The sequence below is a fragment of the Lissotriton helveticus genome, chromosome 8, assembly GCF_964261635.1.
Source record: "Lissotriton helveticus chromosome 8, aLisHel1.1, whole genome shotgun sequence".
NCBI lineage: Eukaryota > Metazoa > Chordata > Amphibia > Caudata > Salamandridae > Lissotriton > Lissotriton helveticus.
The window spans coordinates 904,310,648-904,336,489 of record NC_136069.1 but is presented as its reverse complement, the minus strand read 5'-3'; the positions used below and the strand labels follow the sequence as shown (position 1 = coordinate 904,336,489).

Below are 25,842 nucleotides of genomic sequence, written 5' to 3'. Positions count from 1 at the left end.
CACGTGCCCATTCACGCAACACGGATTAGGGGTGACCGTGTTTTATCATATTATACAACTTATTAGCTCTTTCGTTACAAGAGCAGTTTGTGGGTGTGCTTAGGTGCCATCTGGCAACGTTAGTCCGCTTCGTGTATCAGACATGGCGGGGCTTCAGATCTTCACCATACCTCGGTCGTGATCTCCAGTGTAACCTGTAGGGGGAGGAAAAGAGGGGAAGGGAGGGGGACAACATTCGCGCATTTCAAATGCATGGGCACGAAAGTTCTTTACTTACCTCATACTCGTCTTGTCTCCTCGGGATAGAATCCCTGGGGTCTTGGTTTCTGAAGCCAGGGGGGGAAAAAGGGGGCAGTGTGTCCTTATAGGTCGCGTGTAGGGAAACGTTAAAAATCAGGGGCTCTTAGTGTGGGGTATCTAGTTGGTAGATGTATCTAGCTATCGGGGCCCTTAAATCTTTTCCAATGCTGTGATGGTCTAAGGCATACCAGCTCTTCGGCCAACTCTGTTCCCTAGTACCTTTGAGTGTCGTACCTTCATAACGTTCTATTATTTACACCACTTCACGTTACCCATCCTCAGAAGTCGAGGTCCTTCTCCATGCGTTAGTTCCAGAGCCAGTCGCATACTTGGAGGCAGAGTATCGTGTCTTAGATTCGATCCTCCCTCTGGAGCTGAGCAACCATCTTCTAATAACCTTAAAAAGAGAACAAAGCAGGGTGCACAACAAAAAACTCTCCCGCTGACCCCACATTTTTCAAAAAGTATGCAATACCCATTTCATAGTTCGGAAAACCTTTATTTGCACAATCGTTCAGCATGTAGATATGACAGTGCAATCGTATTTGGCCGGGCACGGCAATGGCTAAAGTGCGTACAGTAGGGGGGTTATTTTGCAGTATTGGGAATATTAAGAATATTAAAAAGGCTTATTCATTCATTTGCAGGGAACTAAAATGTCTATCGATAGTTGAGGGATCAAGGGGCATTCATTTCATAGTTGGCAGTACAGTTGGACTAGTTGCAATCAAATTTCCTATATGTATACCGTGTGCGTGTGTCGTAAGCGAGGTTATGTATCGGCTACAATAATGTCATAATAAATTGTACATTGAAAAAACATTTTTCACAGGGTCCTTTTACATGTTTATCGAGTGAACCCTCCCTCTTTTTCGTCAAGTGTACAAAGGATCATATACATATTTCAGAACATCGAGTCTTTTTAGCTAAAAACACCACGAGGCGTTCGCAAGTTCTCATTGATTCCGGCGCCATTTTGGGCGGGGCCGGGCTAGTCCGGAAGTAGCATCAGAGACAAAATGTTTCCCATAACCGGCGGTTGGACCAGAGTCCTCTTCGGCAGTTCAAAAACTCGTGCTAACAGAAGGGGTGGCTATGTCGTGGTTATTTTCGTTAGCGACCAAGGCAGTCGTTCCTCGCCGGGAGCCGGCAGGGGCCGAGGGCTCCTGGGGCTTTTGTAGAATCTTCAAGGCTGTGAGGATGCTGTCGGAGGTGGGGGCTCGTGCCCCGGTGGACAAGCGTCCGAGTTACATTGCTGGTCAAAGTTACTCTAGCGGCCTAGACCCGCCTTCCAGGGGGCCCAGACGCCATTTTGAGGCCCTGCAGCAGCCGCCCTTCGTCGAGTCTGCAAGAGTGGAGGAGACCTTTTGGAGTGAAAGAAAAGGAACTCTGTGTCGTAGGAGCAGGACATTCGGCTAGGGTGTAGCTGTGGCGCCCCCACCTGGGGGGGGGGGGGGGCGAGGGAGACTCGTTCGCGCCGTCTCCCTCTCCCGGTGCACCCCACGCTGCTCTCTTTCGTGGGCATGCATGATGGCCACTCCACATCCCGTGTTCCTCAAGTCCCATGTCCAGTGCTGCGGAAGTATGGCCACCTGCGGTGCATGTTCGGTGCTGTGCAAGTATTGGCACCGTTGCATGTTCGGTGCTGCGCAAGTATCGGCACCGTTGCATGTTCAGTGCTGCGCTAGTATTGGCGCCGCCCGGCTGGAGGATTTCGGTGCCGGGCCGGGGGCTGGGAAGCCTCCTACCCGTGGAGGTGGGAGAGGCTCGTCCGCGTCGCCTCTCCCTCCCAGCCCAACCTGGACACATTTCTGCAGAGGTATTTGTGATGGCCGGTGGCGATGAGGACGAGGGGGGTCGGAGGTATGTACAAGACATCCCCCCCCCCCAGAGTTGTCGCAGCCATTATTCAAGAAAGAAGTGGCGCCTGGCGTGTTGCTGCTGCCATTACGGAGGAGAAAAGAAAGAAGTGTCCCGTCCGTCTCTGGGCCGGGCTTCCGGCGGATGTCGGCCGGACGCCCCTTGCTCTGGCCCCATGAACGGGTTCCTTGGCTCATCGGCTGCAGCCGGATCCAGTTGGCCCCAGTCCCCGGCCATTGGTGGCCGGACCGGGAGAGCATGTGGCGGGACTATCTGCAACTCTCACGTGCCACCGCGGCCGGACTGGGAGAGAGAGAGAGAGAGGAGGGTCGAGGACATAGACATTCCCCCCCCCTACAACTCTCCAGTGTGGTCAAGGCGATCCCCTGGCTGGGTCCCGCTGGCCCCTGTCTCTCCTCCGGCTCCACCCTATGTTACGATTTCCAGGCTGCCTGTTGGCAGCAGGACCCGCCTTATATGGGTTGCTGCCGGCTGGGCGTAGCCGCAACCCTGCCCCACCTTGGAAGTTTCCAGAGTGGGGGGGGGGCGGATGTTCTGCTGACTTTCATTTTCTACAGTTTACCGTTCTTGTTTCTAACGTTTCCTGTTGTTAGGGCATTAATAGGTGTTATTATTACGTATTGTTATTGTTTCTTGCTCGTTATGTTAAATAAAAATTCATGTTCATCAGTGGCCTACTGATTTCGTTTTCCCATTCCTTTCTTTCCAGGTTGTTTCATGCTAAAGCTTCTGTTAACAGAAGTTAAGTAACACGGAAACACAGGCAGAGGGATGACGTAGATTCATGCATCACGTACACACAAACTCAGACGGGGAGACAGTACAAGTATTATATACAAAGACCCAAGACAAACATAAAACAGTTATTGGCCATAATTATCTTTTTCTGTATGCTGCGCACACTTATTGTTCTGAGTTCTTTTTACCTGTTTCTTATCTTTTTATTCGTTGGCTGCCTTTTTCTGGTGGCTTTGATTGTATGCACTTACGCCTTTGGCAACTGGTCATGAACTAACCTAGTCGGGCTAATGTTCACAGAGGTTTTTTTTTTTTTTCGAGTCACTTTAGCAAGTACGTTTCCAGGCTGAGACAAACCGTTGGTGTCAATTGGAGAGCAATGGGGCAGCTTTTAGTTATATGCCTATAAGGATGCGGAAAAAGGAGGTAGTAGGTTTTTCAAACATTGGCAATATCCCTAGTCCTCTCGGCGGAGGATACTTGTGTAACCCTTACCTCGAAATACCCTAAACTTTTCCCTACTTAGCTAAACGTAAGAATGCTTGATCACGTGTGTACATTATTCTTTTTGCTTTATTCGGGGTTTGTCGCCCGTTAATTTAGAGCTAGACTGGGTTTCCCGTCTTAGCGTTGTTTGATCTATGAGGACTCGAACATGTCGCTGAAATCGGCCTGGCGAAATCTGTGCCATCGGGCATAATCAAACGTGGTGGTTCTATCTGGCCTGTCCATGTCAGTCTGATTCATCTTTGTCTCGCGCCTTTTCCCTTTCTGCCGGCCTGTTATTCCTGTCGGCCCTCTGCTCCTACTCTCGTTCAGTAGAGTCGGACATTGGGCTTTCCAGTGCCCGGCATATTTACAAAAAGCACATTGGTTTTGCCCTAAGTCTGGTCGCCCTGTGCGCAGTGTCGGGGAGTACTTTCGAGTCGTTGTGTCCTGGGGTTGTCCTGTCGATATATTCCTTTACCTGCTCTGTCCTCGTCTCTTTTCTTTCGTTGCATTGCTTCTTTGCGCCACATACCGAGACTGTCGAGCATAATAGGCGTTGTCTTATTATTACGAAGGGCTATTTCTAACGTTTCTATTTTATCAAGATCGAAGGATCCTATCAGTGGCCACTGTTTCTCTTGATTTTCTTTGGTATACCTGTGCCACAGTTTACTATAGGCTATGATAACTAATCCATAGTTTATGAACATGTCTTTATTAGGGGTGCCTTCCAGCGGAGCTAGATGATCCACCTCTAATAAACGGTCCGGGCTGAACCAATTATCGACCAGTGGGGAGAAGACAGACATGACGGCTCGCGAAGAGGACAAAAAGTCAGCACTGCCTATCTTATCACTGCGTGCAAAGACTAGACAGAATATTTCTATTCTACGTTGTTTGCAGGCAGTGAATACCTCATGAACCAATATCAAAACAATAAATAAACGACCAGTGGGGAGAATAAGTAGATCCGCAAAGGTCTGCGTTCTCTACCCTTTCACTATCTGCAAAGGGGAACCTGTTCTTTCCTGTTTGTAGACAGAGAATCTCCAGAAAACAATCCGCGAACAGTAGCTCGGGGTCAAAAAACAGTTAATCAGTGTGGGAGAGGGAATCTCCCGAAAACAATTCGTGAATAAATAATCAATCAGTGGGGGAGAAAGATAGGCACGCTGGCTGCGTTACTTATCCTTCACTGTTTGCAAAGAGAAAGAGTCTACTGTTTCTCCGTTTGCAGACAGTGAATCTCCAAAGAGGTCAACAAAGAGTAATACTAGTATTTTCTGAACAATTAAACAACTATTTCGCAATTCGTCGTGTCTACACGACCTTACCCGGACCGTATGGACAGTTTCTTATCTTCCGAATCCAGCGCCCGATCGTCCTCCTTTTCTCGTATTCCTCGCGGCACTCCTGATGGTTCCCAGTCAGGACCGTAGATCACTCGAGAGAGGTCTGTTCGGAGCCAGTGAAGTTCGGATGATCGGCTGCCAGACGAGGGTCTATTGGGCAAGAGCTCTCCCGATCGTTGCAGTCGTTCACTCTGTCGTCAGGACCTCTCCCACTGGATCCACGAGTCACTGATGGGCCCCACGCTTGGGACGCCAATTGTTAAAACTAAGGTCAATGGACAATCAATATTTGCCCGGCGGTATCGCCTCTTTAACCCACAAAATATTAATCAATGAAGAGGCAGGCGCTGGAGACTGGAAGGCAGGAAACAAGGTTTATTCTCTCCGGAGGAGAACACATCAGTTCAGACAGCCAGTATCGTCACGAGGTGCTCTAACCGCATCTCTGAGGCCTGGTCTCTTATACACAGTTAAATGAATTTTATTGCAGGTAACACAGTCTTGTAATGCTTTGAAGTATGAAAGGACATCCCCTGAATCTCCCCTACAGGCCCGTTCCCACACACATTTACAGTTGAAGTCCCCACCCCGGTCACAACAGGTGATGATTATCGCGCAGCTGGACATTCCGCCGATTCACGGAATGTGGGGGTTTGATCGGATCTCATAGGGTGGGGGCTTTGATCAACTCGGGGGTCCTTTGATGAGGGAAGCTTTCTACTGTACGGGGAGGGGTAATAAACAGTATCGGCAGAGCTAGGTGTCGGCCTGGGAAAGAGGAAGACAAACGGGCACACAGGAAAGGGGGTTTGTATCAAAGGGCCTGGGACCATGAAAGGAATGAGGGGAGGTGTCGCGTTGGGAACAGGATGGGGTTCTGAGGCAGAGCTGCGCTGGAGAGGGGTTTATGACCCGAGGCATGTGCGGGCGGGGGTTTGCCAGCGTGCGGGCTTTGCGAGGGCGAAGGGCTATGCTGGGGGCCAGTGGCGTGCAGAGGGTGGTTCTGATCGAGGCACCTAAAATGGCGGGTGCACACGACAAAAAGTGTGGCATCCGGGGAAAAAGGCAAGATGGCGCAGATAATGTTTACCAAACCGTACTAATTTTCCACATAAGCAGCACTTAGAAACGCTGTAACAAAGGCATCAATCGCCAGATGGCTGGCATCTGCGGTTCATTTCTGCCATGACAAGGCTAACAAACCTTTGCAGAGGAAAGCCAAAGCTCACTCTACGAGGACTATATCAACTTCTACAGCATTGTTTGCTGTAGTGACTCTGGAAAATATCTGTCGTGCTGCGACATGGAAAAATGTCCACACTTTCACAAGGCATTACTGTCTTCAATCTTCCCATCAAGAAGATGCAGCGGTTGGATAGGCTGTCCTAAGCCATCTCTTTCATTATGGTCAGATTCAGGTACCTTTTTCTCCTTTATATGCTATTTTATAATTTTCAGTATTCATGCAATATACATATTTATATGTCTGTAAAATTGATTTTATTTTCATATATATTCATATCTTAATGTTTATGTATTCATGTCTCATATCGATAATGTCTTTTAACATAGCTTTTTATTTCTTAAAGGCTTGGTTACGTAAAGAAAAAAAAGAGAAGGTTCTCAACCATTGTGGATGCAGTTTGGGAGTTTATAAACACTTGTCTTCCACCATCCGCAAACGACAGTATATTTGGTATACTGCTTGCTACTCTGATTCAAGCATGTGAATCTATGAAAGATACCCCAATACTGGATAAGAAAACCAGTTACTTACCTGTAACTACAGTTATCCAGTATTGGTATCTTTCATAGATTCACATGCACCCACCCTCCTCCCCGGCGAGTCAGTACTCTCTGATTTTAGAAACTTACTTCCCACTTGTGCTAAGAAAATGTGAGGAGAACTGCCTCTGCTGAGGGTGCTGGTAGCTGATTGGTTGGAGCTACCATTTGGTTCTTTTGACTTTAATGATGTAGATAGGCTACTAAGATGCAGGCCTTATGCTTTTTTCTTTTAGCCTACTACTATTATTTACTTATGGCACTACTTTTGTAATTTACCGTGGGACTCCTGCCTCGGTGACGGGGAATGATTCCGGCATGTGAATCTATGAAAGATACCAATACTGAGTAACTGTAGTTACAGGTAAGTAACTGGTTTTCCTCCGAGGTATCCAACATTGTTGTGTTTCTCACGCATGTCACAGCTTACTAAAACGTTGTGTATCCTCCTACAGGAGTCCTGGGGAAATGAGTAAAAATAACTCCTTCCTTCCCCAAAACTTGAGCCTGCCCATACTCTTCATATGTTCACAATAGCTAATAATTTCTCAGTACTTTCCCGTATTTGTATTGAAAACGTGTATACAGGACCTTGTTTCTGAACTAAAATGGATTTCTCCAGACATTACACATTTGAAGTCTCCTTCTCAAATCATATGCACACCCAACCATGTTTTCACCCCGAGACCAGTTTTGGTAAAGAAAACTCATATCTGCAATAGTGTGAGCCTTCACATGTATTAAGCATTCCGTTTCTCGTTCTGCATACTAAAACATAAAGGTACTCTTATACAACTAATGATTCTTTAAACAGTACCCCGTTCTGAATACATATGAGTACACCTTTGAAGAATGAGAATGAATACATCTTTTCCCTCAATTTTCTTTCCAATTGGGTTTGTCCCTCTGTATCAAGATATGTTTCCCGGAGTAACGCCACAAACCCTTTCTGCCATTTAATGAATGATAGCACTGTATGATTATTGGTGGGGTGGTTAAGGCCTTTAATATTCCACGCTATAAATTATTGCATCCCAGCCATTGGGTATCCTTATACCTTACATTGAGTAGAAGTATAATTTTGCATCCCCTTTCAACTCCACCAGTATCTGCTTTGTGTAACCGCCATATCCTTCTATGCACACTATGGTCTACCAAGCTCTTACTACACCCAAATCTCCGTGGGGAATATATGTTTCAATGCAAACAATGGCCATTCCTCTTTATGAAAAAAAACCTAAACCTCAACCATTGAAATACATAACAGTAGCAGGATTATAGTAACTCACCATCGGATGGCAGTCACTCCTCATCAGAACAACTGGTAAGGCTACATACAGTTAGGTCCGTGTGGACTAAATGGAGCACCGCCTCCATTCCCTTGTATTAAAGTGAGTTTCTGCACCACCACTTTTTGATCAAGCATCAGTTTCTCCTGTCTTTGTGAACGGTTCATTGTCTTTTCCAATTGCGCCGTCTTCAGTCCTTCAACTACCCCATTGGATGGGACTTCATCATCTTTTGTTAAAACAGGGCAATGGGCTGCCTGGTTTTCCCCATCCTTAAACCCAGACCCATGCAGTTTCCAGTGACTGTGAGAAATGTGTTTTTTCCATTATTGTTTACTCTTGAGTTTCGTAGGGCATAGAAACATGTATATGAGACCTGTATCCCTGAACCTTTTTTCTACCACTTCAAAGCATGTCCTTCGCTGCTATACCTGTTAAGTGAAGTCTGGAAATATTTGTATGCCCAGTCCTTCCTACTGGGCAGCGCTAAATATAATTTCATTGATGTCAAAAGGATCAGGAGTCTCTAGTTTGATGCTAAAGACTTTCTGATGCCTAGATTCTCATTACCACTTAGTATGTTATCCTTTTTCGCCAGTGGGATGGTCACACTTCCCAGCTAAGTCAAGCTACAAGTCCCAAAAGAGCATGTGCACCCAATTTGCAGCTTTACTGAGGTTGTTTTCTCTATTAATGTGTCTGAGGATGAAGTCATAGTTTCTGCGTGACCACATGTCAATACTGAAAGGGCTCATTCTTCACGTAAACTGTTTTCTGTTCCAAATTGTGCGCTTTCTTGACCACCACCTCTAAGGGAAGTGGTAACTGATTCTAAAACATGTTTTTACAAGACCCATGGAGTAGATACGTCTTCTGAATGTCTTTGGAAAAGCCGTAGAGTGGAGCATCCAAGGGAATAACATCACCACAATACCATCCTCCTGATAGGCCCCAAAGATTTTCCCCCTGAAACACTCTAAGGAAAATCATCTAAGAGATATGACTTCTACTGCTGATCAGGCTCCATACTATACCACACTTAGATTTTCAATTCATTCATATCAGATTAGAGAATATTGCAGGAATACTTTATACTGCTGTCCAAGAGACGGGATTCAATTCGGTCTATGACCAGGAGCACGACTGCAGGCTACTTTACAGGCCTGCCCATAATTTTGTTTCTGATGTTATCTCTGGTTTAAGCTAATGTGTGCTCTGTGAACCGTGAAAAATGAAAAAGAAATGTAATTGAAACAAGTCCTCTAATTTAATGTAACTGGATTTCGTGTAAATCGGTTTTTCACAAAGCCTTTATGTGATTTTCCATTTGCTGTTTCAGATTTTGGTGGGGTCTAGTTTGGGAGGATGGCTGATGCTTCTTGCTGCAATTGCACGTCCAGAAAAGATTGCCGCTCTTGTTGGTGTTGCTGCAGCTGCCGATCATTTTGTAACCTCTTTCAATCAGCTTACAGTGGAGGTAATTATGATTTCTCTATATGTTTTAAATAAAAGTACTTTTAGTTTTGAGTATGATCCCATGTGATCTCCTTGATGGATTTATAATGTAAATCTTTTGCGACCTTCATTGAACAAGTTGTCTCGAAACATTGTCACTAGACTCCTTTGTTACTTGGCACAGTTTACAGCCATATGTTCATGCAGACATATTCTACAACCACTGTGTTGACTTTCATTCTATTAACCAATAGGGGAGAGGAGTTGGCCTAACGGCTAGGGCGGTTGACCTCAAATCTAGGGAACCAGGTTCAAGTCTCGGCAATGACGCTGAACATCCTGTGATTCTGAGCAAATCACTTAATCTCCCCGTGTCTAACAAAAATGAATGCGTCCTCATGTAACGCAACTGGTGCTATGTAAAGCGCTCTGATAACCAATACCTTCGGGTCAAGTTTGCGCTGTATAAAACTCCCTTAAAAAAAAATAGACACCAATGCTAATGTTATCATGGAGCTTTTTTCTTACATCAAGGAGGCATAATCACATACCTAGGTTAGCTGTCCTTATTCCTCTCCATCTTTGGATATTGTACCAAAGGAATGGAGAACAGACATAATCACCCCTATTTTAAAGAAGCCATCCCTTGAACCCCCCCCCCCACCACTCCCTCCCAAGGGCATGACCAATTTTCGCCCTGTCTTGCTGCCCTTGATGTTTGTTTAGCAAACTTAGACTACATTGAACAAACTGCTAACTATATAGTGTAGTATCGTTTTGATGATTTAAAATTAAAATCCTGCATTATTCCCTATTCACAAACCAAAAGAAATTGTTTAAAAAAAAAAGTGAACATTTTATTTAATTCAGTACATGTGGTGGTGGTAAATATTAGTATTTATTATGCAGAATGTGACCACTCCTCCATTTTTTTTAAGTGATCCAGGAGAGCCAAAGGTAAAATGGAGTAAGTGGAAGAAGATATTTGCGCATTACGCAAAAGTATGTGGTACCAATCTAAGTGCGGAAAGGAAACATTCCTTACTCTTACATTGTCTTGGTGGGGAGGGGCAGGAGGTGCTTGAAAATTTGCCGGAGTTATCTCAACAAGAACAAAGGGGTTTGGATGAGTATGAGGTGTGTTTACTACAATTAGATAAACATTATTTACCGCGCATGAGTACCATTATGGAGAGATATCATTTTGGGAAACGTGAGCAGGGAAAGGATGAATCTGTGGAAGGATATATTACTGCTCTAAGAAAATTGTCTTCTACTTGCAAGTATGGTGCTGTGAATGAGGAACGTATTAGAGATCAGTTTGTTTTGAAGTGTAGGGAGGATAAGATCAGGGAAGAGTTGTGGCTCAAAGATGAACCTCCTTTAGAAGAGGTAATTGGGATAGCAAAAAGGGTGGAACATATGTTGAAATGTGTGAATGAATAAAAAAATGATAAAGGAAAGGTTGAAGAGAAAGTGGAAGAGGTTAAGGTTGATGTAGCTCAAATTAAAGAGGTGAAACCTGTCGTAAAGTAGATGGGTAAAGAGGAAACCAATGTAGCTGGTTTTACCTGTTATAGATGTGGAAAGTTAGGGCATAAGGCAAATTCTAGGTTTTGTCCAGCCATGAATTTTGTTTGTCATGGTTGTGGTAAAAAGGGACATTTTGTTAAATTTTGTAAAGCTAAGGATAGGAAGGTAGTTAACAAAGAGGTTAAGGAGGTTATCTGTCAGATAAAAGTCAAAGATGAGCAAGATCATCCTACTGGTGTGATAAAGATAGATGACATAGAGATGGAGGTGAAGTTTGACTCTTGTGCTCGCATTACCATCGTTTCAAGGGAGATGTATGAGAAGTATTTTAAAAACAAAAACAAACTGAGGAGAATGGATGTGTGTCCAGGTGGATATGGAGGTGCACCCATTACTATGATGGGTTATTTTGATGCTTTCATTGAATTTGGGAAAAGAATAACTGTGGGTAAAATTTATGTTTCAAAGGTTGGAGATTCTTTGATAGGATGGCCTCATCAGCGTGTTTTGGGTGTGGTCTTGAATCCACACTCGGATCCTCATGTCCAGATTCAAGAGGTGGAGTCAAAGGCAAATGCATTTATGGAAGAATTTCCAAAACTTTTTCGTTCTGAATTAGGATGTCTAAAAGGTTATAAGCATTCTATAAAAATAAAAAAGGAAGCTGTACCTGTGATTGCTAAGGTTAGGAGAATTCCTATAGCAATTCAGGGAAAGGTGGAACAAGAACTTAAAAAATTACAAGAACAGGATATTATTACTGCAGTAGAGGCGACTGAATGGTTGGCGCCTGTGGTTGTCGCTGACAAACCCAATGGTGAGATAAGACTCTGTTGTGATTTAAGATCATTAAACAAGGAAGTAGTGGTGGATAAATTTCCCCTACCTAATATTGATGAACTGTTAGCAACGTTAGGTGATTCTAAAGTGTTTACAACTCTTGATCTAACACAAGCTTATCATCAAATAGAATTGACACAGGAATCACAAGAGCTTACAGCTTTTATAACACCGATGGGTGCATTCAAATATAAACGTATGCCTTTTGGCCTTGTGTCGGCTGCGTCAGTCTTTCAACGGGTCATGCATTCGATACTGAAGGGGATTAAATGTGTGAAATGTTATCAAGATGATTTATTGATATATGGTGTGGATCAACTGGAACATGATAAGACTTTAAGGTTGGTCCTGAAAAGATTGGAAAATGCTGGTTTAACCTTGAAATATGAAAAATGTAAGTTCTCGGTAAATGAGGTGAATTATTTAGGACATCATATCGCATCTGATGGTATTGCTCCTAAAAGAGATTTGGTTGACACTATTGAGAAGTTGTCATCCCCGAAAAGTAAGGAAGAGGTGGTTTCATTTCTTGGAATGGTTGAATACTACGGAAAGTTTATAAACAATTTGGCTGGGAAAAGTGGTAGTTTGAGGAATCTATTAGGTAAGAATAAGGAATTCAAGTGGACTGATGAATGTGAAAATGAATTCTGTGAAATTAAGAAAGATTTGTTTAATGCTCCGGATTTACAAGCATTTGTACCTTTTGAAGAGACTTTTGTTGTAACTGATGCTAGTTCTAAGGGTGCGGGTGCTGTTTTGAAACAAAGGAGGAATGGAGAAGAGAAACTCATTGCTTGTGCTTCTAGGAGTCTGAGGGGTGCAGAGTTGAACTACTCTGTCATAGAGAAAGAGGCACTAGCCATTTATTGGGCGTTGAGGAAGTTTAAGAATTTTCTATGGGGTATGAAATTCATGGTCTGTACTGATCATAAGCCATTGAGAGAGATTTTTATGTTGAAAGGTTTGGATTGTGTTTCATCTAGGATTCGTAAATGGGTAATTGGTCTTCAGGAGTTTAATTTTGGTGTTGAGTATATTCCTGGAGTTGAAAATGTGTTTGCTGATTGTTTGTCACGATTGGTGGATGAGGTTCAGGGAGTTGATCTTGAGGATGAGACATGTGATAATGATGTAAATGTATGTGAGGTTACCTCGGGTGCCCTACTTGAAGAGGAGTGGTTAGAGGAAATTGGTAAGGATTCAGAAATTGTAGGTGTAATTGCCAAAATCAAAGGTAATGTTAATTGGGATAGTTCGTTTGGTAAAGTATGGCGTATGGTTGAAAATGAACTTTCTGTGGAGAATGGTATCCTTTTGAGGGGAACTAAGTTAATTCCTCCTAGTTCTTTGAGGAAAAGATTGGTTGAAGAAGCGCATCAGGGACACTTAGGGATTGTTAAGACTAAGGAGAGAATTAGATGTTCATTTTGGTGGCCAGGAATGGATCAGGAAATTGAAAGGGAGGTTAGGGAATGTTTGCAATGTAGGGTGAGTGATTAAATTTTGATATCACGCACCACTCCCATGGTTTGTCGTAATCTTCCATCAAGTCCTTGGGAAGATATTGCCATAGATATTGTAGGTCCCCTTGCTGGTGAGCATCGTACCCCATTTCTGATAGTCTTGATTGATCTTTATTCTAGGTGGGTGGAGGTATCTTCTGTTTCTGAGGTGACTTCTTCTTGTGTTATATCTTTTCTAAAAGAAATTTTTAGAAGAGATGGTCTTCCGAAATCTCTTTTATCAGATAATGGTCCTCAGTTTTGTTCGAGCATGATGTCTGAATTTTTAAACTCCTGTGGTATAAAACATAAAAGATCATCTGTATATCATCCAGAAACAAATAGAACTGTGGAAAGATTCAACCGGGTGATTAAGGAGAATGTGCAACTGTCAAGGGTAAATTCATTGGATTGGAGGGAGGAATTGCAAAAATGTATCTTGGCTCATAGATTTTCTCCACAGATGACAACTAAAAGAACTCCTTTTGAATTATTTAAAGGGAGAATTCCAAATACGAATTTGAGCCCTGCTCGGATGTGCTGGGGTAAAGGTTTGATAAACAATGGGATTGGTGATTGGAGGGCTAGAGAGGAGAAAGTTCAGTTGAGGAATAAAACTTGTTATGATGAAAGGAAAAGAGTGAAAGAAGGTACATTTAAAGTTGGTGATTTAGTTAAAGTCAGAGCTCCTGTGGGAGCCTTGGCTTGGTCAAAATATTCTGCTCCTTTGCGTGTTATAAAATGTTTTAAAAACTCAGTCAAATTGGAAAATGGTAAGATTTGGAATTTAAATCGAGTTGCTCTTGTAAAGGACTACACAGTTTCTGATTAATCCAATGTGAAGAATCCTGTTAATTGTGATGAAGCCAGGGTAACCCATCAGAGGTTTAGCTCACGTATTAAGAGGGTTCCAACATATCTTAAGGATTATACAAGTTAAGGATTCCAAATGTTTTATCTGTGAAAATTTCATTATGTTATAAGCTGTACTTTACCTTTATGTGCAATTCTCATATTTTTATCTATTTCCCTTCAATTTGAGTTCTGTCTTATTTATAAGAAAGAGGATGTGTAGTATTATCTCCATGTTTATTAATTGTACATTCCATGGTCGTGGAATGTTCTTGTGTTGTGATTCTATGAGTGGCAGTTGCCGCCTGACAGCTGATGGATAAGGTGCATATCAATAAACCTGATCTAAGGATTAATTGGACTGTGTATTCATTGATACTTTTCATATAGCTCAAATAAATCCCACCAACTTTAAGAGAAAGTCCAATCAGGATTTCGAAAAGGTCTTACTAGGGAGATAGTGCTGGCCAAAACTACTCTGGACAGTAGAGACATCAATGATGGAAGGGATGTGTGGACTCACATTTTATTAGATCTGTCAGCAACGTTTGACACCATCTCCCACTCCAATCTATTACAGATATTCGATATACTTGGTCTTGGGGGCAATGTGCTTGATTGGTTGTGCTCTTTTTGAAAGATCAGATGCAGGCAGTGCCACTAGTTAACTTTAGATCAACCCCTAATCACTACAGGGGTCCTTCAGGTATTTGTATTGACTCCCTGTCTTTTTAATTTTTACATGGCCTGCTTGGGGAGTCTGATCAAATCATTCAGTATTACGTTTTATTCTTATGCCAATGATACACAAATAATCATCAGATTAGAAGAAAACCTAGGTAAAATGGTTGGTAACTTCAGGAGTTGGCTCCTGGAAGTTGTGCATTGGATGAGTGAATATTCTTCGGTGCTCAATAGTGAAAAAACAGAAATAGTAATATTTGGGTCAGGAACCTCTTGTTTCCAACCCCATCCCATCAAGCCGTGGATCTGGGAATTTGGGTGGAGTCTGAGCTATCTTATAAGGAACATGTTAAAATCTACTATTCAGGTTTCAGATTGCTAAAAGTATTTAGAAAAATACTTTATTTTATACCTGCCTCCTATAGGAAGGACCTGGTCCAGGCCCTGACCCTATCTTAAATAGATTACTGCAGCCGTTCTAGGTTGTCTTGCCTAAGTTTCTCCTACAGAGTTTTCAGCTATTACAAAATGCACCATCTAGTTTGGTTCTGGGCCTAAACAAATCAAGACCAGTTTGTAATGAATTTGCTACATTTCAGTGCCTCTCCATCCTGAAAACGATGTCAATTTAGAGCACTCTATTTATGTCCTATATCACACTACAATCCGGTTCAGCACTCATATGTCCTCACTGTTTGTCTAGTATCAACTATCCTGTGAGTTGAGATCCTGCTGTGCTTGTATAGTTAAATTCCAGAAGTCAAAGAAAGCTCTTTGGTCGTGGTGACAGGAAGTACTTAGAATAGCTACTTATGTCCTGCGTGCCCAACAAAATCTGAGTTCTATCATGAAAACCCTTTCTGTTTCCAACCAACACCTAGGTTCCTGCATTAGTGCTCTGAGGAGTGGGATTCTGCTACCTTCATTTGTCACACTAGCACCAGAACACTTTGTTCCCAAAGTAGCAGTGCATTGCTGTGTAACTGGACTTTTCATTGAATTTCTAAAACTATTATAGATTTGTCAAGGGTGTTTGAAGTGTTAAGTGGGATCTCTGGAATATCTGCTAATGGGACCAATCCGACAATCAGGGAATTTACCACCAAAGATACCACCACAACCATGAAGAGCACTCACTCAGGAGCCCCCACGGACCCCTGCCCGCCGCACATCTTCCACAGAGCTGCTGCTGCCATAGCGCTTGAGCTGCGATGCACCATTCACGCCACCTTCAAACCTGGCATTTCCCCCCTGACGACTGGAAACAGGCAGAAGTCAAGCCCCTCCTCAAGAAACCCTCTGCAGACCCGACGGACCTGAAAAACTACCGACCCATCTCTCTCCTTCACTTAGCAGCCAAAGTCACCGAGAAAATCGTCAATGCCCAGCTGACAAACTTCATCGAAGAGAACACCATCTTCGACTCTTCCCAATCTGGATTCCACAGTAACCACAGCACCAAGATCGCCCTCCTCGCTGCCACAGACGACATCTGCACGCTCCTCGACCAAGGCCACACTGCGGCCCTTATCGTTCTAGACTTCTCAGCAGCCTTCTACACCATTTCCCACCGCACTCTCGCAGCCAGACTCCTCGACGCTGGCATACAGAGAACCGCTATCGACTGACTACCCTCCCTCTTCGCCTGTATAACCCAAAGGATCAGACTCCTGCCTTTCCTCTCCAAACCCACAGAGATCACCTGCAGAGTACCCCAAGTATCATCGCTCAGTCCCACGCTCAACATTTACATGGCCCCCCTCGCTACCATCGTCAGACAGCATGGACTCAGAATAGTATCCTACGCTGACGACACCCAGCTCATCCTCTCCCTCACGAAGGACTCCAAAGCCACCAGACTCAGCTTCCAGGAAGGAATGATCAACACCACGCTTGGATGAGCAGTAGCTGCCTGAAGCTTAACTCTGAGAAGACAGAATTCCTTGTCCTCAGACCCACCCTCTCAGCCTGGGACAACACCTGGTGGCCAACCGCCCTCGGCAACCCGCCTACCCCCTGGACCACGACCAGAACCTCGGCATCATACTTGACTCCTCTCTCACCATGACCCACCAGATCAACGCCGTCACCTCCACCTGCTTCAACACCCTTCGCAAGACCTTCAAATGGTTCCCCTCGAAGCGAGAAGGACCTTCACCCATGCACTCATAAAAAGCAGACTGGACTATGGAAATGCTCTTTACGCTGGAATTAACAACTCCCTGCTACGGAAACTCCAAACATTCCAGAACACAGCGGCCAAACTCGTCTTCGGCAACCACGACATGAGCACATCACCCAACACCTGCGAGACCTCCACTGGCTTCACGTCGAGAAGAGAGTAACCTTCAAGCTACTCTCCCACTCCTACAAATCTCTCCACAACACCGGACCCAAATACATAAATGTAAGAGTCTCCTTCCACGTACCCAAAAGAAATCTCCGCTCTGCTGACCTCACCCTAGCCAAAACCCCGTGCATCCGCAGAACCAGAGCGGGGGGAAGAGCCTTCTCCTGCATCGCGGCTAAGGCCTGAAACGAGTTCCTGGTCAACATCAGATGCTCCCCTACCCTGCACACCTTCAGGAAAAGCCTCAAGACCCGGCTCTTCGGCTAACTCGGAGCTGCTTCCGCCCCACCATCACCTTGAGACACTACTCACGTGTGAGTAGCGCCCTTTCAAATTCCCTGATTGATTGATTGACCAATAAGAGACTGATAATAGTATTAGTAAGTAAAGAGTTACATACTAGTGATGAGGGAATTTGGGTAGACTACATCTATATCATCTCCAGGGACAAATACAAAACAAATAACAGGATATCATAGCTTGACTTGCAGATGGTCTGTCCTGTAGACTCCACAGTATGCCACAAATATATGCCAGCGGCCACACAAACATCTGTGACAGGCGCCTAGCATCCACAATTTCAGGTGGCTAGTCAAACGCTGTCAACTGCTGCAGCTCAGTCTCTGGTATGGAGGTGTAGATTGCATCTGTTCAGGTGGAAAACCCAGCCCTGCTGCTGCAACATAAGATGTTCCCATAGAGGCACTCTGATTGGAGGGCAGATGCACATGCTAAAAAGTTCCAGGTAGCACATACTCCTGTCCCAATCTGGAGCCACTAGAATGATTTTGGCCCAGTTGTTCCTCATCTTCTTCTGGGCAGGAGAGGTGGGTAAGGGGAAGTAGGCATGCAGTAGTCCTGTTCTCCTATCCAGTCGAAATGCATCTCCTAGGGAAGTCCTTCATGGGTTCTCCAGGGCACAGATGTTTGGACACCGTGCATTCTCGCTGGTGACTAAAAGATCTGGCGAAAATGGAACCTTAATTTAGTCCTGACTTTTTTCATGTGTACTCTCTTCGTGCAGAAGCACAGCTGCTAGTTGCATGTACTGACACTACAAGACTGTCTTTCGTGTCGCAATCCCTTCAGCTCTTTGCGAGAGTGAGCTCTTAGTTTTCTCGCCGTAACCTCCCTACACCACCATTTTTCCAGACAACCTGGGGCCAAGGACCAGGACAGCTTTGTTGCTGAAAGCTGTTACTCCATTTCATGTTGAGTAATCCTTCGACCTCTCAATGTTTTATTGCCCGCCTCACTCCTTGAAAGAGGAGGAGAGAGACTATTGCCTGTACCCCTAGAGAGCTTTAAGCTTCTACATTGATCGGTTGGAAGATCAGCTTTTTGTGGGGTTCTTTTGGGCAAAGAAAGGTAAGGAGGTTTAGAAAAAGACTCTGTCAAGGGGGGTAGTCCTTCACAGTAAGATCTTCTATGTAGTGGCCAAAAAGCGTGGAAGGACTGAGGGCCATTCCACTTCGGCCAAGGCTGCCACCACTGCTTTGGCACTTGGAGGGCCTGTCCTTGGCATCTATTAGGTCATTACGTGAGCCTCTGTTCAATAAGCAATACCGCCTTTAGACTCTGGTCTGATGGTTAGAGCATTTTGGTAATTCGGTCCTGCAGAACTTTTTGACTGAGCCCACTTCCCAGACCCTTCACCTTTTTGAGGTACTGCATTGGTATCTATTCTGAAGGTGAGAAATCTGCCTTGAAAGTCAGAAGTTCCACCAGAAGACAAGTTACTTACCTCCAGTAACGCTCTTTCCTCCCAACTTCCTGTTCTGTGGAGTGGTCTCTTTTTACCATCCAAAAAGGTCCCTCATTCGTTATCTGCACATCGGGCCCTAGAATTGTTTTTTGCTCTGCATTCAAGGGTGTGTAAAGAGTCGAGCAATAAACTGACATCAGTGTGGAATAAAGCCAGCGCCAGCTGTCCAGCATCACCTAACAGGATGCAGGAGCACTGCAGTGAAAATTTTCTGATGTGTTCTGACGCCTGGGGAATGTTCAAATTGTGAGCAATCTGGAGTTAGAGTATCCACCAGAAAGAGCATTACCGAAGGTAAGTAATTTGTCCTTCACGTCACTGGAAGTTGGCATGGTCTACCGTAGTGGGCCAGTTACAGAAGCAATTTCTCCGTAGCCTGCTCCATGTAGTTATCACCTCGTAGAACCAGTACATTTTGTACCAGGTATTCTGAACTTCTGACTGAGTAATGCCAGTTTATCATCACAGGCCCTACAGAGGTAGAGGAGTTAATTGGCATATGCAACACTCAAGAAGGTAATAATGAAACAGTTACACACATTAAATATGCCCCATGCAACCCATCAGAAAAACCACAAAGGAAAGTTATGAATTGGTAAAAACAGAAATTGTTAAGTTATATTTTTTTAGATTATTAAATTAAATTTTACCCTCCCATCCCCAGCAGAAAGGAGATATTAGGTGATCCTAGCACCCCCAGTTTCTGGCACCCTAGGCTCCTGTTTAAGAATTCTCTTGCCATTACTTCCTTTTGGTGATTTTCCCCAAGTCACAAGCGTATTTGGGATGAGACTTCCTTGAAGAAAATGACATGCCTATTTAATGACTAAGTAGATGTACTTATTGTGTGAAGAAGTTACGCTTCCTATTCTTAAAAGCTAAAATACAGCTTGCATTGGCAGTGCATCTGATACTAACAGTTGGTTGACATTATACTACTGTTTATAAGATATGCACTTTGCTTTTTTAGGTCTGGCATAACGAGAACTTTTTCTGCTTTCCAGCTTCCTGTTTTCCCTCAAACTCATAATAAAATACATACATAAATACATACATGCTGGTGCTTCCACCCAGTCTTCTTCAGCCAATTCAGTTTGCTTACGCCCACCACATCATAAAGCATTGGGTGATTGCTCAGCCCTCTCCAGCTCCTTGCTCGCTGTTTTGCTTGTGCACATCTGCCTAAAAAGTACTTCAATTCAGTAGCTGAGCTGGTAGGCCAACCTCTACTATTTTTCCATTTATTTTATTTTTTATCTATTTTGCAGCGGGTAATTATTATTATTTAGCTTGTAAAGTGCCTGGTTACTCCAACGGTGTGTCCCCGCGCTAGAACATCATCAACCCCCAGCCACTGTCCTGAACTACCATCCATCCTGTGCTTAAGACTATCAAATCATAGAGGTCAGGGAATAATACTACTGACTTCCAAAAGGGTGTCGGAAGAGCCAGGCTTTTAAATTTTTACGGAACACGGGCTCTGACAGGCAGGTCCTAAGATCCGCAGGCAGGTCATTCCATGCCTTAGCTACCAGGAAGCCGAAGGATCTCCCTCAAGCTTGAACCTTCCGCACCCTGGGCACAATCACCTTGGCAGAGCCCAGCGATCTCAAATCCTGTGCTGGTTGGTAAGCCGTAAGAAGGGGGAGCAAAAATCGCGGACCCTTCTGAGTGAGAATCCTGTGACCAAAGCATAGGGCTTTAAAGGTAACTCTGGCCTGTATTGGGAGCCAATGAAGTTTCTTCAGAGCTTCCCCCACGAGGCCCACCTAGGGATATATTCAGGATTAGCCGGGCTGCAGCATTTTGAACCTTCTGCAAGAGGTTCAAATCTCCGGTGGTCCCCTCTAGGTACAGCACATTGCAATAATCAAGGCTTGAAGTGACAAGAGCCTGAACAATAGTTCTTTAGGTGTCAGGGGGGGGGGGGGGGGGGGGGAGTAGGTCCATAATTTTGCGTAGCATTTTAAGAATGCTGAAGCAGGCTCTGTCCATCTTAAAATCAGATGCCATGCCAGACTCCTTTTCCTCTAGCATAACAATCAGCTGAGTGTCATCGGCATATGACACCAGTTTTATGTCATGCCTTAATACAATATCAGCCAGAGGGCGCATATAAGTATTAAACCAGGTTTAATGGCCTGAGGCACCCCCTGTGACAGAGGACAAACTCTAGAGGTAAATGGATGTTGCAGACCCTGAAAGGATCTGTTCTGCAAAACAAAAAGTTTTTCATCCATTGTCAAGTGGCGCGTCGACCCCGGCCTCCTGCAACCTCTGCAGCAGAAGGCCGTGGGAGACCGTGTCGAACGCAGCACTTAAGTCTAGAAGGATCGTAGCAGTTGTCCTTCCTTCATCGGCTGAAATTCGCAACACTTCTGATGCCAGAAGGAGGGTTGACTCTGTGCTATGACGAGGCCTGAAGCCAGACTGGGTATCATGAAGAACCCGCCTATCTTCCAGAAACGTAGACAGTAGGCTATTTAGATGTTTCTCCGCAATTTTTGCAACATAGGGGAGCAAAGAGATCGGTATCAGGTTTTCAGGGAGATCGGGATCTAGAGACGGTTTCTTCAGCAATGGAACTACCATAGTGTGTTTCCAATTGCTTGGAACCTGCCCCGTACTAAAGGAAAAGTTCAGAAGCGTAGTGAGAACCGGGGCAATAGCTCTCTTCCCTCGCTGCAAAACGTTTGGGGGAACCGAGTCATATGGTTATCCTTATTTAACAACCTCCATCAATTTAATGACCTCACTTTCCATAGGAGGATGAAAGACAAACTTATCCTCGGTCCAGGGTGCCTCCACAACAGAAGTGGGGACAAAATTCCTGCTACGTTAAGGGAAGGTGGCATATATTTATCTATCTTGGCCATAAAATAATCTGCAACCTTATTGCAGTGATCTGTAGAAGCCAGAAGTGTAGCAGTCACACGTTCCAAAGAGGACAGTTGTTTCACGCCCAGGAATATGTTCTTTGAGGAATTCTTTGCAAGCTCAATTTGTTCTGCATCGTATTCCCTCCGAACTCTCCAAATTTGAAGATGATAAAATTCAAAGCCCCTAAGTAATTCAGCCTGTGTTCATCCAGGTAGCGCTTCCTCAACTGGTGCTCAAGGCGCTTACGACCCCTTTTCAGTTGCACCAGATCTTCAGAGAAACACTTTGCAGAGGCAGTCAGACGGGCGCTTTTGCATGATTTCAACGGTATCAAGGAATACACAGTCTCCTTGATCCAACAAGATACTAGGTTATCAGCTACCTGGGTTTCGAACCCTAAATCAAGGGGTTTTACAGGCCAGTGTTTCCCCCAAAGGAAGCCTGGGTTAACGCTGCCCATTTCCGAACCATAGTAGGCTCAGACCGCTTTCAGGGGGCCTTTTCAGGGGTCAAAATCCTAAAAGGGAGAATATAGTGGTTGGACCAAACTACAGGTACCGGTAACACAGCCCCTACCTGTTTACTATTAGTGAAGATAATATCCAAAGTATGGCCCCTAATGTGTGTGGGAGTATTGACCAATTGATTAAGACCCAAAGCCTGGAGTCCCTGGGTCAGCTCCACAGATTATTTGCTTTCTTTATCTTCTAAATGAAGATTCAGATCACCCAAGAGGATAAAATTGGGGTACCAAATACCATAGGGGGATAGTATTTCCAAAACCTCATCAATAACGGCTCTTGACGGACCTGGGGTCTATAAATGAGAAGGTCTGCAATTGATTTTGTACTAGTAATAGCCAGATTAAAAAAGGCTGCTTCACTGCTAGACATCGGCAGTGTCGACATTTTAAGCTGAAATTCTTTCCTGAAAATCACAGCAAGGCTGTCTCCCCTCTGATCCAGCCTATCCACCCTAAGGATAGCATAGCCTTTGGGTAAAGCGTCGAGAATATCCGGGGCAGAACTAGCATTAAGCCAAGTTTCAACTAGGAATAGCCCACCCGGTTTTTGATCCGTAAGAAGATCATGGATTTCGAGACTGTGTTTACTAAGCGATCTGCAGTCAAGGGAAAGACAGAGTAAGGGAGCACTAGCTGCTCTCAATGCTTCCCTTCCCCCACCCGGTGTAAAAAAAAAGCCACAGTTCCTGCAACCTCTTTGCCTACTATCAACCGCCATAGAGTGAAGACAAACAATGTCACCTAGACTTCTCAGGTCCAACAGTCACTCAAAGGAATACGCATTTCTGAGTTTGGCAAAAGAACCAGGGGTTCTGGCCCCTGGCGCCGTCTGGGCGCAGGCGGGCTTGCCTTAGGCGCGTCTGCTTGAGCATGCGCATTAGTAGTAAATGCGCTGGGAGCACTAGACCGCTCCATCAGCGCCGGAAGTGGGGTTTCAGAAATGTACAGAGGGTACGTCGCAGTGCCCTCCGCTCAAACGGCGCAAGCCGCGGCAGACCAGGGCGAGAGTACCCTCGGTGACTGAGGAAGCCAGCAACCAGTAAGTTTATTTTATTTTTTTATTAAGCTTGCATTCCACCAGTAGCATTTTTACTTTGTATTCATTTTAATGTTTATTGAACATGTTTGCAAACAAAAAAAATGCATGCTTCTCAGTCAAGAACTATTGTTTTTTCCAATGCATTTTTAAAAAGGAAACCATGATATTGGTTCTATTTTAAAATTATACTTCCATGTGTTCTGTTTTAAAGTTATGTCTTTTTTTTAAAGCTAACAGTAACATGTCTATTCATGTGCACTTTTGAAAGAAAAAAGTTGGTTGGTAGCTATGATCGTTATTTTTATTGAAGTCGAATAGATTTTTTGAAATGGGCCTTATATTTTAAGAAGTCTAAGATTCGTAGACCGTAGAAGATATAGTTTACTTATAATAGGGGTAATATATTAATGAAAGCAGGTATGTTGTAGCATTCATCCTATGACGGACAAATTAAAAAATGTAGGGTTGTAATTATTGATATGTTTCTGAAAACAATGTACATCCAAACATGGTCAGACTGCTGCCGAGTCTACTGCTGAGTGTCAAGAATTTTGCATAGTCAAGTGTATATTTTTAGGTCCAGCTTCATAGCGCTGTTGTTGCTAACCTTATAGCAGCAACACAAAAAAACGCTCTTAGAAGCCGAACTGAAAGAGGGGCTTTGGCTCCACTCACATGTTTCTTTCTCTTGAGTATAGCCTTTAATCTCGCAGAAGTGTGCTTCCACTAAAAAAAAAAAAGAGTATTTGCATTGTACTTTTTGCCTTATGTGAAAGTGTATGCTCCATGCAGCAGGACTGAGTTGGTTATAATGCCACCTGATCCAGTCTATAGGCCTAATTACTATTTTAGGTCTCGCCTACCAGATGGCACAATGCGTGAAAAGACTTACTGTTAGAGTGGGATTAGAGCCTGCTTATTGCTTACCATTGGTTGGTTTTACTGTCACACTCATTTACTTGCTTCTTATTTATTGGCTTGTGTGAGCTTTACTCCCTCCTCTTGGGTTTATCCCTCCCCAAGAGCATCTGTGTGCTTTCACTGCTCGCTTTTCTGGCAATACTTTATTTTTGGAGTTGAAGCCTTTCATGGGAGTTTGTGTTGTCCTGCTGTCTCCCTTGAGCGCTTCTCTTGTCCCCTCCGCAGCAATTAGTTTCTCTCTCATGCCTGTATGCTTCTCCCACACACACACACACACACGCTGGTTTTTTTTTTTAAGGGCCTCTTTTTTTTGCTTTTTCTTTACTAGTCCAACTAGATTGATGAACAAAAAGGGAACAAAAGCGCCCACATAATTTTTTATGTGCACACATGCATAGGGGGCGCACCTACAAAATGACATGACTGGGCATGTCATAGCCTGTGAGTTTTTTTTTCTTTAGACATTCTGCACAACATTGGGAATACTGTACAGCATGACTAAAAACTATTGAAAAAGCCAAAAGTCAACCTATTTATATGACCAAGGCAGCAACCCCTCATATTTAGTGCACAAAACATACATTAAAACCAATCAGACTGTATGGGAGACATATTACTCTGTACTAAGTCTTATAGAGGTGTATTTTTCATGGAATATCATAGATTACCGTAGTAGACTAGGGTTCTGATGGTAATCCTATCAGACAAACCCTGAAGATTGACAATTTGCACTGTAATAATCCTTATGAGACCCCTTTATGAAGGGTTGTTTTTCTTGTGGATTCTGATTCTGTTTATATTTGTAATATTTTGACTGTGTCTGATGGTTGCCTGTTGGAAAGCTTATGCGTGATAATCTTAGTTAATTATGGCAACAAGCCAATGACAAAGTCTATAGGCCTCATTAGTTCACTGGGAAAGGTCTGACCTGGCTTATTTATTGAACTGATTTGCTATTTTCACATGACTTGGGGGGCATTTAAAAAACATTTTTACTACCCGTGTATCATGTTTGTGGCACTTTACCTGGTCAGGGCGAATTTATTCCCGCCGCCATTTTGAGGAGCTGACGGTCTAGTCTTCCTGCAGGAGAATGGCTATTTAACCTTGTTGTCAGTGCGACTGGTCGCTGGCGCGCTAAAGGCAAGCCTGGCTGGGCCCAGACTGCGCCAGGCGCCTGAACCCCTGGTAGTTTTACCTCCCTGAAGTATACAAGGGAAGCGCTACTTCATTTTTAACACATTTTTATTGTAATTTTCAAATCAACACACTCACATCACGTACATTTCCATAGTTAGGTGCTAAACCAACATATCAGTAACAATCCTCTCCCGTACTTGTGCTCAAAGCTTTTGTTCAATATAGGTTATATATAGTAGTTATGGTAACAAGCCAATTTTAAAGGACATATGCCTGATTGGTTCACTGGAAAACGTTATGTTAAATGGTGTATTGTTATTACACCTTGTTAGTCTGTACTGATATTTTGTTAGATAATAATAATAATCCACATTTGTAAAGCGCACAATCACCCGTAAGGGTCTCTAGGCGCTGGGGGCCGTCGGGAAGATTAAGCGAGCTATTGCCCGGAGTCACATGGTGCTGGGCTAACCTGCCGCCGGAGCCGGGGATCGAACTCTGATCCCCAGATTCCAGCGTCA

The 25,842-nt window shown here is 44.0% G+C and overlaps 1 protein-coding gene across 1 annotated transcript in view; it reads left to right on the top strand.

Annotated features, from left to right (window-relative positions):
- The window catches only part of ABHD10 (abhydrolase domain containing 10, depalmitoylase), a 173,066-nt gene that overhangs the window by 135,638 nt on the left and 11,586 nt on the right, over positions 1-25,842 (top strand). Inside the window, exon 4 of the mRNA XM_078657708.1 lies at positions 9,174-9,311. Within this exon, the coding sequence (XP_078513834.1) occupies positions 9,174-9,311 (138 nt within the window). The remainder of the gene's footprint in view (positions 1-9,173; positions 9,312-25,842) is intronic.